Source organism: Myotis yumanensis, unplaced genomic scaffold, assembly GCF_028538775.1.
Source record: "Myotis yumanensis isolate MYYU_CA2020_CCGP unplaced genomic scaffold, mMyoYum1.0.hap1 SCAF_11, whole genome shotgun sequence".
Lineage (NCBI taxonomy): Eukaryota > Metazoa > Chordata > Mammalia > Chiroptera > Vespertilionidae > Myotis > Myotis yumanensis.
The window spans coordinates 65,518,578-65,533,191 of record NW_027223762.1 but is presented as its reverse complement, the minus strand read 5'-3'; the positions used below and the strand labels follow the sequence as shown (position 1 = coordinate 65,533,191).

At 48.9% G+C, this 14,614-nt stretch overlaps 1 protein-coding gene across 45 annotated transcripts in view; it reads left to right on the top strand.

Annotated features, from left to right (window-relative positions):
• Window positions 1-14,614, top strand: part of MAP4K4 (mitogen-activated protein kinase kinase kinase kinase 4) — a 192,335-nt gene that overhangs the window by 85,639 nt on the left and 92,082 nt on the right. For all 45 annotated transcript variants that reach the window (XM_070429794.1, XM_070429828.1, XM_070429822.1 and 42 more), the window contains exon 3: window positions 4,041-4,097. In XM_070429794.1, the coding sequence (XP_070285895.1) occupies window positions 4,041-4,097 (57 nt within the window). The remainder of the gene's footprint in view (window positions 1-4,040; window positions 4,098-14,614) is intronic.

Sequence of the window (14,614 nt, the reverse complement as noted above, 5' to 3'; positions counted from 1 at the left end):
ATTATTGGTTACTGTACTGACTTGTTTGATTACAATCCCTTAAAATATTGATGTTGTAGAGGAGTATACTTGGCAGTTGCTCTGGAAGTTGGTTGACTAGGACATTTGTGGCCATTTGTATTTTAAAATCCACAGCCTGGAATAGGGAAGACGTCTGGGTGTGCATCTTGAACTAGTAAACTTAACTCTCTCCAAAGCTTCAGTTTCTCCATCTATAAAATGGGGACAGTGATACATATGCTTGGTAATGTGAGGAATAAATGCCAAGTGCCTTGTTCACTACATGTCCCTAGAGTTCATTCTGTAAGTGTGCATGCTCCCTAAGGCTTGTGGGGGAATAAGATACTTGTTAAACCTAAATTGTGTTTACTTACCTTGCATAGTGCCATAAACGTAATAGACTTTCTTCCTCTCATCTTCTGTCCACTCTCTCTGGCGGGAGGAGTACAGAAGCTTTCTGGTTCCGTGAAGGAAGCTGAGCTATAGGTGGAAAGCACCAGGAGTAGGAAAGGAGTTGCAGTGCACTTGTTGTTCAGGGGCGGGGTGGTGCCACCGTCGTAATCACAAGGGCCTGGAAGGAAGGCTGGAGGAGGCTGGTCAACTCTGTGATCCGAGAGTCGGTGTCGAACAGTGTCATGACCATTGGGATTGGAGTCCTAGTTAAGGGTCCTGTCTTACATTTACCTCATTCATTCACATCCCCTCTAAGTTTTGTGTGTGCTTTTTTATCCTCACCTGAGGATATTTTTTATTGATTTTAGAGAGGGAGTAAGGGAGGGAAGAGGGGAGAGAGAGACAGACAGACAGACAGACAGACAGACATTGATGTGAGAAGCATTGATTGGTTGTCTCCCGTATGCATGCTCCGACCAGACGTCAACCAGGAATCCAACCTGCGGCCTTTGGTGCACAGGGTGATGCTTCAAAGAACTGAGCCACCTGGCCAGGGCCCCTCTAAGCTTTCTCTTGTGAATGAGACCACCTGAATTTCCCTTTCAGTGAGCAGAGGAGCATTGCTGTCTTTTCCTCTTGGACTTAAAAGCTTCCCTTGACTGCTCTTCTCTGGGCGCCTCTCGGTAGGTTGGTGACAGACTTCCTTAGAGGCAGGCAGACAGGCTGCTGCAGTGCCCTGCGTTTAGAACCATGTGCTGTAATTTTGTGTGTGTGTGTGTGTGTGTGTGTGTGGGAACAGGTGTCATAAATGTAATGCATATTTGCAAATGCAAGTTGTCAGTTTGACTCTGTTAGAATCATGAAGGAGAGTTGAAAATTAGGGCATTTTTCTTAGCTAGGATGTCTGCCAAGAATAGTTTTTTCCTTTAAAAAGAAAGAAACGTGCATTTTCCTCACTTAAAGACAAGAAATGGATCAACTGCTTGCAGGTGGCTCTGCTGAAGGGACAGTCTGGTGAACTCAAGCCAGTTTGACTGTGAAGGGGTGTCGATCACAGTAGCAATCTTAACTCTAAATCTTGCAATACGCCAACTCTTTGAGAGCATTGAGCGAAAATAATTAAAGGTGTTTTTTTAAAAACAAAAAAACTTGAATAGCAGGAACTTGGCAAGTTAGTAGAAATAGTAGGAATCCATCTTTCGAATTTTATATAATGGTTGCAAAGGGGATTTCGCTGCCACTGTACCTTGGGTAGGTAACTTAGTAATAAAATTCACAGTTCTTCATTTGCAGAGTAGGATAGTGGCCTGCTTCACTGCTCTTATAGGGTTTTTCAGGGTCTGTTGGGAAAATAACTGAGAATGGTATTAAGAGGCTTTTCACCATCAGATGTCTCATAAGTGCATTAATGTTTACATGGTGCCTCATCGGGACAGCAAGCGATGGCCTTTACTGCCCTCCCTGTGGCATTTTATAGCCCGAATGGGACTAGGAATTGGAGACAGTAGGACAGAAGAGTCAGTCCCGCATGGCTGTGAGCTGTGCATATTTAATACCAACCAGGTCATTTCCCCATGTATGTTAGGACTGGGTGGTGCAATGGGAAGGAAGGTCCTATCAATAGGAAGTTTCTAATCCCTCCATGCACAGGCCGGGAGTTTCAGAGTCAGGTCAGGGAAGTGGTCACGTCCTCCCTCGACAGGAGCAGACCGTGAAGCAGTCCTTCGGAGACGGACTGGAGGGCACAGGCGCATTACCGCCTCGGACTTCCGGGAAGAGCCCTGTTCCTGTGTCCTCAAGTCCCGGGCACGATCAGGTGCTTCTGAGTGTGTGTGTTTTCTTCACATGCTACTGAGGCAGCCAGAGCCAAGCCAGGGGACCACCCGGCGAGGGGCCATCCTAGATCCTCTCCGTGGTGTTGAGTAAACCACACACATTTTTATCATTTCAAACTACCCTCATGTAGCCTCCTCAGCCCACAGTTGCATACATAACGTACATTCAGTACATTCAGCCTCCTCAGGGCACTCAGCTGCCCATTTTGGTTCCTTTACATATGGTGGCCCATCCACTAGGTGGAATATTAGAGAGAGGGGAGAGGGAAGTGCGTCGCTGTAGCACCCCACTGCCTCCCCACATATTGGCCTTGCCCTTTGAAGATGAGAAATGGGCCTACATTGATGAGGTCTGAGCCTGAGGCAGGGTCAGGGAGCCAGCATGGCTCTGGAGGGAGTGAAGACTCTCACCTGAGTGTCCCAGGTGTGAGGGCCAGGGCTCGATGTCCGGGCACTGAGGATGGCCTTTGCTGGAGTCTCAGTGACCGGAAAGCTCGGAGAAGTTATGCAGCTCCCTGAGGAAGTGCAGCCATGAGTGGCAGCGGAATGAGAGCCCACGGCTGCCGAACCCGAGATTCGTTTCTTCCAGGGCATTGTCTTGTTTCTCAGGAAGGAGGGAGTCAGTTTCCTGAGTCATATTTCAGTTTAAAATGGAACCTAATTTTGGAAGAACTGGTATGTGATAATCAAGACTAAAGCCTTTACTTGGTCTGTTATATCTGAGATAAAAATAGTTGATGAGTTGTTAGGTCCTGATTCTGTAATCGCTCACTAAGGAAAACTGATATTCTGTATAAAGCAAATATTGTGTGAACTGGCAGCTCAGCTTCTGAACCATTGTCCTGAGTCTTAACCCTTGGAGTGCCAACCAATATCCTAGGAACTATGCTAAAATCGCCAAGGCATTTTTGCTGATTTTACAGCAGTTTAGGAAAAAAAGTATGAATCACAAGTAAATGAAGTTTCATATTCAAAAACTGAAGGAAACCTTTACTACATTGACATATTTAGCAATATCATCATCACTAATAAAAGCAGACTTAGAACTGGACGCCATTTCGAAGCTTTGATAGCGCTCCCAGCACTTTTGGCGAAAGACAGGAGCGGGATCGCGCTCCCCGGCACTCTAGGGGTTAATGCACTCGCAGTCCTGGTTCAGGTAGAGCGGGAACAAGGCAGGGGCTGCTACTTGGTAACCCCTGGAGAGGTGGGATTTCTTGATCTGTAAGGATCTAAGTGTGACCACATCACTCCCCACATCTCACCTGGCAATTTCCCAGCACAGTGCTGCGTGAGCCTCTTGAAAAGAGAGAAAGCTGGGGCAAGCCTTGTGCTGTTTTCTCAGATTCTTTCAGTCAGAAATTTGCTTTAGTCATTTGGAAGGAATTCCACTGCACAGAGTAGGCATGTGTTTGCAGATTTGAGGGCTGACTGGGTGCTAAGGAGATGGTCTTGTGTCTCTTACGTGGAAGGGACTGGGTGATAGCAGCACCCTGTCCTCTTTTTTGAGTGCTCAACCTGATGTATAGAAGAACATATTTAAGTTGCTTGGATTGAGAGGTAACAATACAGAAATTAAACCCTGGAAAAAAAAGGGAAACTTATCAAAACTCATTTGTTTCCATTGTTCTGTTTATCACGTGTGGTTCATTGGTATTAGCAATGATATTGTTCTATTGGAAAGCATGGTCTATTTCATCATTATTTTTTTGGAAAAAAATATAGAACTGATTTGTTGAAGCACCAACCATTCTGTCCTAGTGATTGTGCAAAACAGTGGTGCCAATTATCTTTCTTTCCTCTGTTTTTCAGGGTCGACATGTTAAAACAGGTCAGCTGGCGGCCATCAAAGTTATGGATGTTACTGAGGTAAGATGGGGTCACACACATACTTACCTAAACCGGGAGGGAGCAGTCAGGGACCCCGCCCTCCCAGTGGAAGAGCATTGTTCTGTTTGGAGAATCGATCTTGAACAAATTGCCCTCCTGTGACATTGCCACGACATTGTGGGGTCATAAGACCCAGCACAACAGTGGGCTAAATTGTTGCAGATGGTCCCCAAGTAACTAACAATCAGTAGCATTTTCTTAAAAACACACACAAAAAAACACACCTCTGAGTGATGTCATCCTTGGCAACATAATAGACCATAATTGGAAACATCTTCTAGTGGAAAAGACGAGATTTGAGGGGATGGGAAAGTCACATAAATGGGGGAGAGTCAGGCTGTTGGGGAGGGGAGCTTCTCTGGGGTACGGGGCCACATTTGAGCCATTTCTTTTATTTTTAACACGGGGAAGAAAACAGGTCCAGCCAGTTCCCAGAGGATTGAAAACAGAAACATCTGCTAGAATGCTGAGCAGATTGTTGGCAAAATTTAGTAGCAAGAAATAGTTCTTAAAATGGTCATGTGGGGTTTGCTGTGTAGCTGTAGGTGGAAGGATAAGCCAACTCCACAGAAAGGGAGGGCCTCCCTCCGCGTGTGCCTGTGTGCATACATGTGCTGAGTCATAGTTCCTGCTTAAATAGCCATGGGTCATAGTGACTAAATCTGTTCTGTCTTAAGTTACTGTTGACCCTTGAACAACATGGGTTTGGACTGTGTGGTTTCACTTATATGCAGGTTTTTTTCAATAGATATGTTAAATGTGTTTTCTTATGATTTTCTTAGTATCTTCTTTTCTCTAGCTTACTTAGTTGTAAGAATACAGTATGTAGCACACACAGTACACAGAGTATGTGTTAATTAAGGCTTCTGGTCAACAGTAGGCGATTAGCAGTTAAGTTTTTGGGGAGTCATAAGTTATAAGCAATTTTCAGTGGTCATCACCCCTAATCTATAGCCCCCCATGTTGTTAAAGGGTCAGCTGCATTTTCACCAGAAATTTTACTTCACATTCTCATGATTTCTTATAACTTAATTCTGAATAAGGTTTACCATCACAGATTCTAGAGAGAGTTAACCAGCAGCCTTGGGGACTTGGGGCATTTTTAAATCAAGCCACGATCTGCCCTAATCGGGTCTACGAGGAAGACGTGGCTGACTTGGTCTCAGGTGTACTGGTACAGGCGTGATCTCGGGAGAGGTGGAGAGCACCGTGGTCTCGGCTGCCGACAGGGACAGAGCTTCCACAGTGTGAGGTGTGGCGCTCTGTGAGGTGACTGCTCTCTTTTCTCTGCCAAAGAGGATAAGGGGACTTTGCAATGGAAAAGTGCCATTGCGTGGTCGACTGGCCAGAGGCTCTTGTAGCACTGACTGCTGTGCAGGGTCCTGGGAGCACATGGAGATGTGGCTCTGCTGTGTGCAGGACCCTGGGAGCACATGGGGATGTGGCTCTGTACTGTGTGCAGGGTCCTGGGAGCACACGGGGATGTGGCTCTGTACTGTGTGCAGGACCCTGGGAGCACATGGAGATGTGGCTCTGTACTGTGTGCAGGGTCCTGGGAGCACATGGAGATGTGGCTCTGCTGTGTGCAGGGTCCTGGGAGCACACGGGGATGTGGCTCTGTACTGTGTGCAGGGTCCTGGGAGCACATGGAGATGTGGCTCTGCTGTGTGCAGGGTCCTGGGAGCACACGGGGATGTGGCTCTGTACTGTGTGCAGGGTCCTGGGAGCACACGGGGATGTGGCTCTGTACTGTGTGCAGGGTCCTGGGAGCACATGGGGATGTGGCTCTGTACTGTGTGCAGGGTCCTGGGAGCACACGGGGATGTGGCTCTGCTGTGTGCAGGGTCCTGGGAGCACACGGGGATGTGGCTCTGCTGTGTGCAGGGTCCTGGGAGCACACGGGGATGTGGCTCTGCTGTGTGCAGGGTCCTGGGAGCACACGGGGATGTGGCTCTGCTGTGTGCAGGACCCTGGGAGCACACGGGGATGTGGCTCTGCTGTGTGCAGGGTCCTGGGAGCACATGGGGATGTGGCTCTGCTGTGTGCAGGGTCCTGGGAGCACACGGGGATGTGGCTCTGTACTGTGTGCAGGGTCCTGGGAGCACACGGGGATGTGGCTCTGCTGTGTGCAGGACCCTGGGAGCACACGGGGATGTGGCTCTGCTGTGTGCAGGGTCCTGGGAGCACACGGGGATGTGGCTCTGCTGTGTGCAGGGTCCTGGGAGCACATGGGGATGTGGCTCTGTACTGTGTGCAGGACCCTGGGAGCACACGGGGATGTGGCTCTGCTGTGTGCAGGGTCCTGGGAGCACACGGGGATGTGGCTCTGTACTGTGTGCAGGGTCCTGGGAGCACATGGAGATGTGGCTCTGTACTGTGTGCAGGGTCCTGGGAGCACATGGAGATGTGGCTCTGTACTGTGTGCAGGGTCCTGGGAGCACATGGGGATGTGGCTCTGTACTGTGTGCAGGACCCTGGGAGCACACGGGGATGTGGCTCTGTACTGTGTGCAGGGTCCTGGGAGCACACGGGGATGTGGCTCTGCTGTGTGCAGGGTCCTGGGAGCACATGGGGATGTGGCTCTGCTGTGTGCAGGGTCCTGGGAGCACACGGGGATGTGGCTCTGCTGTGTGCAGGACCCTGGAAGCACATGGATATGTGGCTCTGTACTGTGTGCAGGGTCCTGGGAGCACACGGGGATGTGGCTCTGCTGTGTGCAGGGTTCTGGGAGCACACGGGGATGTGGCTCTGCTGTGTGCAGGGTTCTGGGAGCACACGGGGATGTGGCTCTGCTGTGTGCAGGGTCCTTCCTGGTGTCCAGCTCATGGGAAATGGATGCTGTCCAATAGATATGACTTTTAAGATTATGTTAAAGAGTGGTAAAGGAGCTGCAAATTCTGACTGTGATTTAAGTACAAAAGTCAAGTTATCTTGTGCGGGGCTCGCTGTGACTAGGATGCCCGTCTCCTGACCACCTTCGGTGCCTGGCTCTGGCACCGCCCTGGGAGGCCATGTGGCCGGAGCTCGTGCTCTGTGACATTTGTTAACACACGTCCTGGCAGACTGATGGGTGCCACCGTAACTGTCACTGTTCGGAGTTTTTGAAGCATCTGGAAGTCCTGAGAGCTGGTGTTTTCCTCACTTCCCCGGCGCTGCCTGGCTGTTGGCGGCTGTGGCTGCCTGGCCAGCTCCTTCCCCTTGCAGTGAGGCGGGTCTTCCCTGTGTCCTCCTCACGAGGCCTGGCTCTGGTTATACGTGTGCAGGACGTGGTCACTGTTTAAAAAACGTGTAAAACATAAGAACATATCAAGGAGAGTTAAATTCTTACACTCCCCCCCCCCCCCCCCCCCCCCCCCTCCTCACATAAGCACTGTGGTGCTCGGCTTGCTTCCTATCATCTGTCTGTGAGCACAGCTCCAAACTGCACAGCTGTGTACAATAGACGCCTTTGTCCACTGCTGCTGAGTTGCATACAAAAAATCAGGCAATGTTGGAAAAATGCACTTTCAGGACTCCTTTAAAAATAATTATGCGCAGCCCATGTGCTGGGAGAAGTGGACACCAAATGGTGAGTATTGAGAACAAATGGAAACTCAATCAAGCGTTTACTGTCCTGACCTCTCCGTCCTGTGTCCACGCAGTGACCTCTGTGCTATCGCTTGGGGCACAGTGTAGCTGGCACCCCAGGAAACCTGCCCTTGCCTGACCCCCATCGGGGGCCTCTTGGCAGTCCTGCAAAGTTGTAGGCATTGGCTTGGGTCAGACCTGGGAGCAAATTCCTGAAATGTTTCTGGTTTCAACTCCATCAGGAGGAGAGCGGATTGGGCATGGTTTTTGACTTCTCAATTTTGTCACAAAAAGTTGTGAATGCTTATTTTTGGGAAAAATCACCAATTCTTGAGTCAGTTCCTTAAGTGAAATTGAGAGGCAGTTACCAGGCTCCTCTTATTCCTTCGGCTCTGAAGATCAGAGAAGCAGCGGTGTGGGGAGGTGGGTGTGGGGCCGCTCTCCGCCCAGCTCGGCTTCAACAGTCCCGAGTGGATTTGCTCCCAAGTGGCCACACCTCACCTGCTTTGATTATGCCCTGGACCCAGAACACAAAGCCAGCAGAGCATTCATATCTCGCCCTGGGGCTAGGTGTTAGGAACTATAGGAAACCAAGAGATCTGGAAGAGAGGCATTTATTTGCAAGAGATGTAAAGATCCTATATAATAAATGGCTAATATGCAAATTTTCCCCTCGGGAGTTCGACCGACCAGGAGTTCAACTGCTTGCTATGATGTGTGCTGACCACCAGGGGGTGGCTCGGAATGAAGGAAGGCCCTGGCTTGCAGCCAGCAGCCAGGGAAGGATGGCCTCACCCAGCAGCCAGCAGCCGGGGGAAGGAAGGTCCCGATCGGTCCTCATTGCCAGCCAGGCCTAGGGACCCTACCCGTGCACGAATTTCCTGCATCGAGCCTCTAGTCTCTTTATATTGCTTCTCAGTTTTTAACATTTTTAAGAATTGATTATCTTTAGGATTCTGAAGAAAGCATGTCATTTATATGATTGGTTGTGGGAAGGGTTTCAGGAGCAGGTTAAGGATGTGTTCAAGCTGGGCAAGACCAGGACATGAGATCTAGAATGTGTTGTTTTGTTTTTGAAATAATTATAGAGTCACATGAATTTGCACAAAAGTATATAAGGAGGTCCTATGCACCCTGCACCCAGTTTCCCCCCAGTGGTATAACTATCTTCTATACTAATAAAAGGGCAATATGCTAATCAGACCGGGTCGACCAGACATCTTCCAGATGTCCGACTTCCTTCCAGACAGTTAGGGGGCGACCAGGCTGGCAGGGGGGTAGTTAGGGGGTGATCAGGCCAGCAGGGGGGCAGTTAGGGGGCGACCAATCTGGCAAGCAGAGGCAGTTAGGTGTGATCAGGCAGGCAGGTAGAGGCAGTTAGGGGTGATCAGGCAGGCCGGCAGGGGAGCAGTTAGGGAGTGACCAAGCTGGCAGGGGAGCAGTTAGGGGGCAGCAATGCTGGCAGGGGGGCAGTTAGGGTGTGACCAGGCCAGCAGGGGCCAGTTAGGGGGCGATCAGGCTGGCAAGCAGAGGCAGTTAGGGGCAGTCAGGCAGGCAGGCAGATAGAGTGGTTAAGGGCGATCAGGCAGGCAGGCATGCGAGCAGTTAGGAGCCAGCAGTCCCGGATTGCAAGAAGGATGTCCGACTGCCGGTTTAGGCCTGATCCCTGTGGGACAACCCCCAAGGGGTCCTGGATTGGAGAGAGTGCAGGGCAGGCTAAGGAACCCCTCCTCCTCCCCCTCCCGCATGAATTTTGTGCACTGGGCCTCTAGTCTCTATATATATCTATATATATAAAAATCTAAGTGATCTTCGTGACCAAACGACCAAAACGACCAGTCAACCAGTCACTATGACACACAGTGACCACCAGGGAGCAGACGCTCAACGCAGGAGCTGCCCTCTGGTGGTCAGTGCGCTCCCATAGCCAACCTCCTGCGGCCAGCTAACCTTCCATGGCCAGCCAACCTCCCCTGGTCCCTCCCCCCCGGCTGGCAGGCCCCGAATCCTGGGAGCGCCCACCAAGGACAGCCTCTTGGTTCTGTTGCTTCTGTTGTCGCCGCAGGCTCCGCCCACCCCTGGAATGCAGGGAGGTGGCAAAGACACGTGATTGGCCTGACCCTGATCAGCTCGCCCCGATCGATCGGGACTGGGTGAGGTGGCCTCGATTGGCCCTGATCACTGGCCAGGCCTAGGGACCCCATTCATGCACGACTTTCGTGCACTGGGCCTCTAGTAGTACAATATTATAATTAAAGCCCATGAACAAAACAAGGCAAGACAAGTGAGTGGGTTCATAAGATAAGCATTTGACTTGGATTCCACTGTGAGTTTGTAACAAACAGGGCTGCGTGTTACTCTGTGGTTACTCGTGCCTTCCGCAGGCAGGCCAGAACAGGCATGGCACCATCCACAGATTTCCTCAGCTTCAGAGTGCGTATGTTTGTGTGGTGTGGGTTTTAAAAAAATACATTTTTGTTGATTTCAGAAAAGAAGAGAGAGAGAGGTGGAAACATCAATGACGAGAGAGAATCACTGGTCGGCTACCTCCTGCACACCCTCTATGGGGGATCGAGCCTGCAACCTAGGCATGTGCCCTAACCGGGAATCGAACCGTGACCTCCTGGTTCGTAGGTCAATGCTGAGCCACTGAGCCACACTGGCCAGGCTAGCAACCAGCGTTTGAATGCTATGTGTGCTCATTGCTGCTGAGGTGTTATGCTGCTAGGTCCTTTCAGTAGACAGTGTGAAAATATACTTTTCAAAAATCAGTTTTTCCTTAGTTTTTAAAGTCTTGTATACTTTATATAAAAAATTGGTTCATAATAAAGTAATGCATTTACTTATTTGCTTTATTTTAAAGTCCTTTCAAGAATTTGAATAACAGTGGTACTACTTATCAGCAGACATGAAGCTTAAGATTTCCCTGAAGTTCTTTCTGTCTGTGCCATGTATGTTTCGCAGTGCTGTGTTCAGAAGCTACATGAAGTAATTCTTTTCTCTGTGAGGTTTAGCAGTTTAATGTGTAGCTAGATTGAGTTTCTGTATTGTGCATTTGTAGGGTTTGCTTTTTCTCCTGACTTAGTTTAATTTCTGAATATGTAAGTACTTTAGATGGTTCACAAATCAAAACTACATAAACAGGTGTGCATTTTGATGAACAACTGAGAGAAGTTTAGCCTGGATCGTCCTGCTGACAGACCCCCTCCTGCCCAAGTGCTGCATGCAGCTGTGGTGCCCTTTCGTGGGCTTGCTATGGGGCCACTCATTTCTGGGGTGTTGCAGAGAGAGCAGAGGCTGACTGGGAGCGGGGTGGTGCTGTCTGGGGGTGTTTCACCGCAGCTCTCACCTGGGTGGGAGTGCTGCATGAAGCCAGTGTTCTGGCTGCTTTGGGGTCTTCCCTCCACTAGGCCTTTGGGCATAGGAAGGGGTTAAAGTTTTAGATTCTCAACCTGGGAACTTGTTAGAAATGCAGGTCTCAGATTTCACCCTGATGCTGTAGTAGAAATTGTGGGTTGGGGCCCAGCAATCTGGGCTGTAACAAGCTCTCTAGGGTTCGAATGCTCCCTCACATTTGAAAACCCTGACTTCAGTGGTACCTTAGATCATAGGCCGCCTCCTATCTAGGAGTGAGGAATTATAGCTCAGAGGCCCACCACCTCTGTTCAGGAGGATACTGCTAATTAGAGTTCAGGGATTAGAACCCAGATCTTTGCTTCTCAATATACTGACTCTTTGAAACTATCAGCAATTTCAAACATTGGGGTCTAAGTAGGTATGTTGAGAGAGCTGGTTTTATCTGGACCGTAAAGGATGGATGGACCTTGACTTTCTCTTAGTTTCGTGAACAAAATGTGTGTGATTGGTAATTGTGAGATATACCTTGGAGGACAGGGGGTGCGGGGCCTGAAGCCTGTTGGGGTGCAGGGAACCAGCCAGCAGATTTTACTGGGTACCTTTCATCTTTCTTGCATTGTGCTCCTAGAGGTATGGGTATAAAAGCTGCATAAAAATCCGGCCTTGCCTAGAACAGCCAGTAAAAGCCCAGGCTCTGCCTGTGTCCTGAGCAGGGAGCATCCCCGAAAGGAGTCGCACCACTGCTGTGTCCTTCTGCAGGGCCACGTTTACTAGGGGAGACCTTCCGTAAGCAGTAGTCACACGCAGGGTACACACAGAGAGGGGAGCTTCGGCACAACGTCCTGGTCACTGGCGGTGTCCACCGTGCAGAGGCAGCCCCAGCGGGACCCGAGCCCCGTGGAGTGGAAGTCCAGCGGGGCTCTAGGTGTGACCCTTGCACAGCCAAGCTTGAGGCCAGGTGGTGGGAGCTCTGAGTTCTGTGCCCACCAAGGGTGGAGGTCAGTGGTGTCCTTATCCCAGTGTCCAGCCTTGTGTTTTTGGGTTCTGGTCCCCTTCTAAGGGCGTTCCTGTTAGACCTCATTCTTGACATAGCAATTGACATACTGTCTTGGCTGACAGTGACTCCACATTGGGTTCTCAAGGGTGGCCAGCAAGTGTGCTCTGCTGTTGCATCGTGCAGCCTGTCCTCACATTAGTGAGGCAAGAGCCACAGCAGCAGCGGCCTCATGCCAAGCAGTGCACATCACTGCTGGCGGATACCTTTGGTGCTGACCCAGCTGGGTCCACAGAGGAGCGGGACACCTTTCTTGCTCTCGGGTGTTTCATGCTGTGGCTAGCCGGAGGGAAACAAGCTGACTCCAGTTTACAAAGCAAGGCCTGTGAGGCTTAGCAGTTTCACCACCTTTCAGTGGGAGGAGCACAGTCATGAATGTGCCCTTCTTGTCTAGACTGAAAATAAGAACAAAAGGAAGGGAGGGAGAGATCGCTGGACCTTGTGACCTATTGTTCCTAGAGGCCAGTTACATGTTGCAGGCCTCATCGCTTGGTACTGGCTTCTTCCATTTCAGGCAACTGGCGGCTCTTTCTCTTGCCCCTGCTTGAACCTGGCAGCTTGCCACAGGCCCACTCATGATTGTGGGGGAGCCCTCATTGCACCAGTGAGAACCACTGGGAGTGTCTCCTTCCCCAGCTGTTCCTTCTTTCCATCTTTCTCTGCTTTCTCCCTGTCTTAACAAACTACCTTCTCTTTCATGTCTACTGGGAGGGAAACTGATGTGCCAAGATAGTGGAATGCTGAATTTCCTTACTTGAGGTAACTTCTAAATTTAAATGATCTTGCTCTTTAATTTCAACTTACTAATTTGTATTGTCTTCTTTACTCAGTCTTTCTGGGGATGGAGTAAAGGTCCCAAGTTGTACATCTTTATTTTTAATATTGGTACAAGTCCTTGGGGAAAAGCTCTTAAAACAAGTTAGAAATGGGTTGAATTTTGATTTATTTTAATTGGAAAGTATGAAATGATGTTGAGAACTAAGTTTCAGTGTACTCTCATAGAATACCGCATTGTTTCTTAACCTTATTTTCATTATCACCTCCCTAAGAAGAATCCTTTTAAGATATTTTTTCCTAGTCACCCCATGAAAATTTTAGACTCTCTCTAGTATATCTGTTCATGTATTGTATGTGTGTGTGTGTATAAATTTTTTTATTGATTTCAGAAAGGAAGGGAGAGAGATAGAAACATCAATGATGAGAGAATCATCGATCAGCTGCCTCCTGCACACCCCACACTGGGGATCAAGCCCGCAATCGGGCATGTGCCCTGATCAGGACTCAAACCTCGACTTATTAGATTATAGGTCGCTGCTCAAATGCTGAGCTGGCAGGCATTTCTTTACGCTTTATACATGCAAGCAGTAGGCTTTCCCTCCACCTCCAAGAACCATCCTGTGCCCCTAGTGTGACAGCTCCCGCATTGAGAACACCCGGTATAGGTTAGGATAAACATACAGCCTTTTACTAATGAGCCAGAGTAAGCTTTGTACTGTTTCTAATATTTTCTTTTTAAAACAATTCACTAGATATTAGAATTAATCTCACCCTGGCTGGGTGACTCAGTTGGATAGAGCGTTATCCCCATACACCAAGGTCCTGGTTTGATCCCCAGTCAGGACACATATAAGGAGTAGCAACCAATGAATGCATAAGTAAGTGGAACAGCAAATATTCCTCTCCCTCTCCCTCTCCCTCCCTCCCTCCCTCCCTCCCTCCCTCCCTCCCTCTCTCCCTCTCTCACCCTCACCCTTTTTCTCCCTCTTCCTCTTTCTGTCAAATCAACTTTAAAAAGTTTTAAAAATGGAAGTAATTTTAAGTGGTGAAGACTTACTGGCTATAAAGTGTAGAGTGGATGAAGTGAATCAGAGTTTTTTAAGGACTAGTTCCTGCATCGCAAAGGCACCTACTCGAATTCATGCAGCAACCTCGGAGGCAGATAACATCACATCCTCCAAGAGCAAAGGCGGGCCCCAGGATCCAAGCCTTTCCGAAGGTATCACTCCTCTCTCTCTTTTTCTGAATCCTTTTATTCATCTTCCCCCCAAAGTAATATAATTGCTCAACAAACAGGTACCTGATAAAGTATTTTAAAAACAGCTATGCTAGTGATGATGTGATAGTAAATTTTTTTTAAAGGATTAGTTTTTTTGGTTTTGGCAGGGGTAGAATGTATTTCTATTTTGGATTAATTTATTCTAATTTAAGAATGTAACCAGAAGCTTACAAAATTCTCCTATTCTCTCCTTGTCTTTTAAGTAAATAAATAGAGGAAGGTTCAGAGTAAGTTAGCGTATTCCTCAGGCATTTGTGTTTTTCACATTGGAAAGTCTTCATTTTATTTATGGCCCAATGCATGAAATTCGTGCAAGAGTAGGCCTTCCTTCCCCTGGCTGCTGGCACTGGCTTCCCTCTGGCACCTGGGACCTGGGCTTCCCTCGCAGCCCCAGCTTCATCCTTCTGGACGTCTGGTCTAATTAGCATATTACGCGTTTATTATTATGGATATGATGGGGGC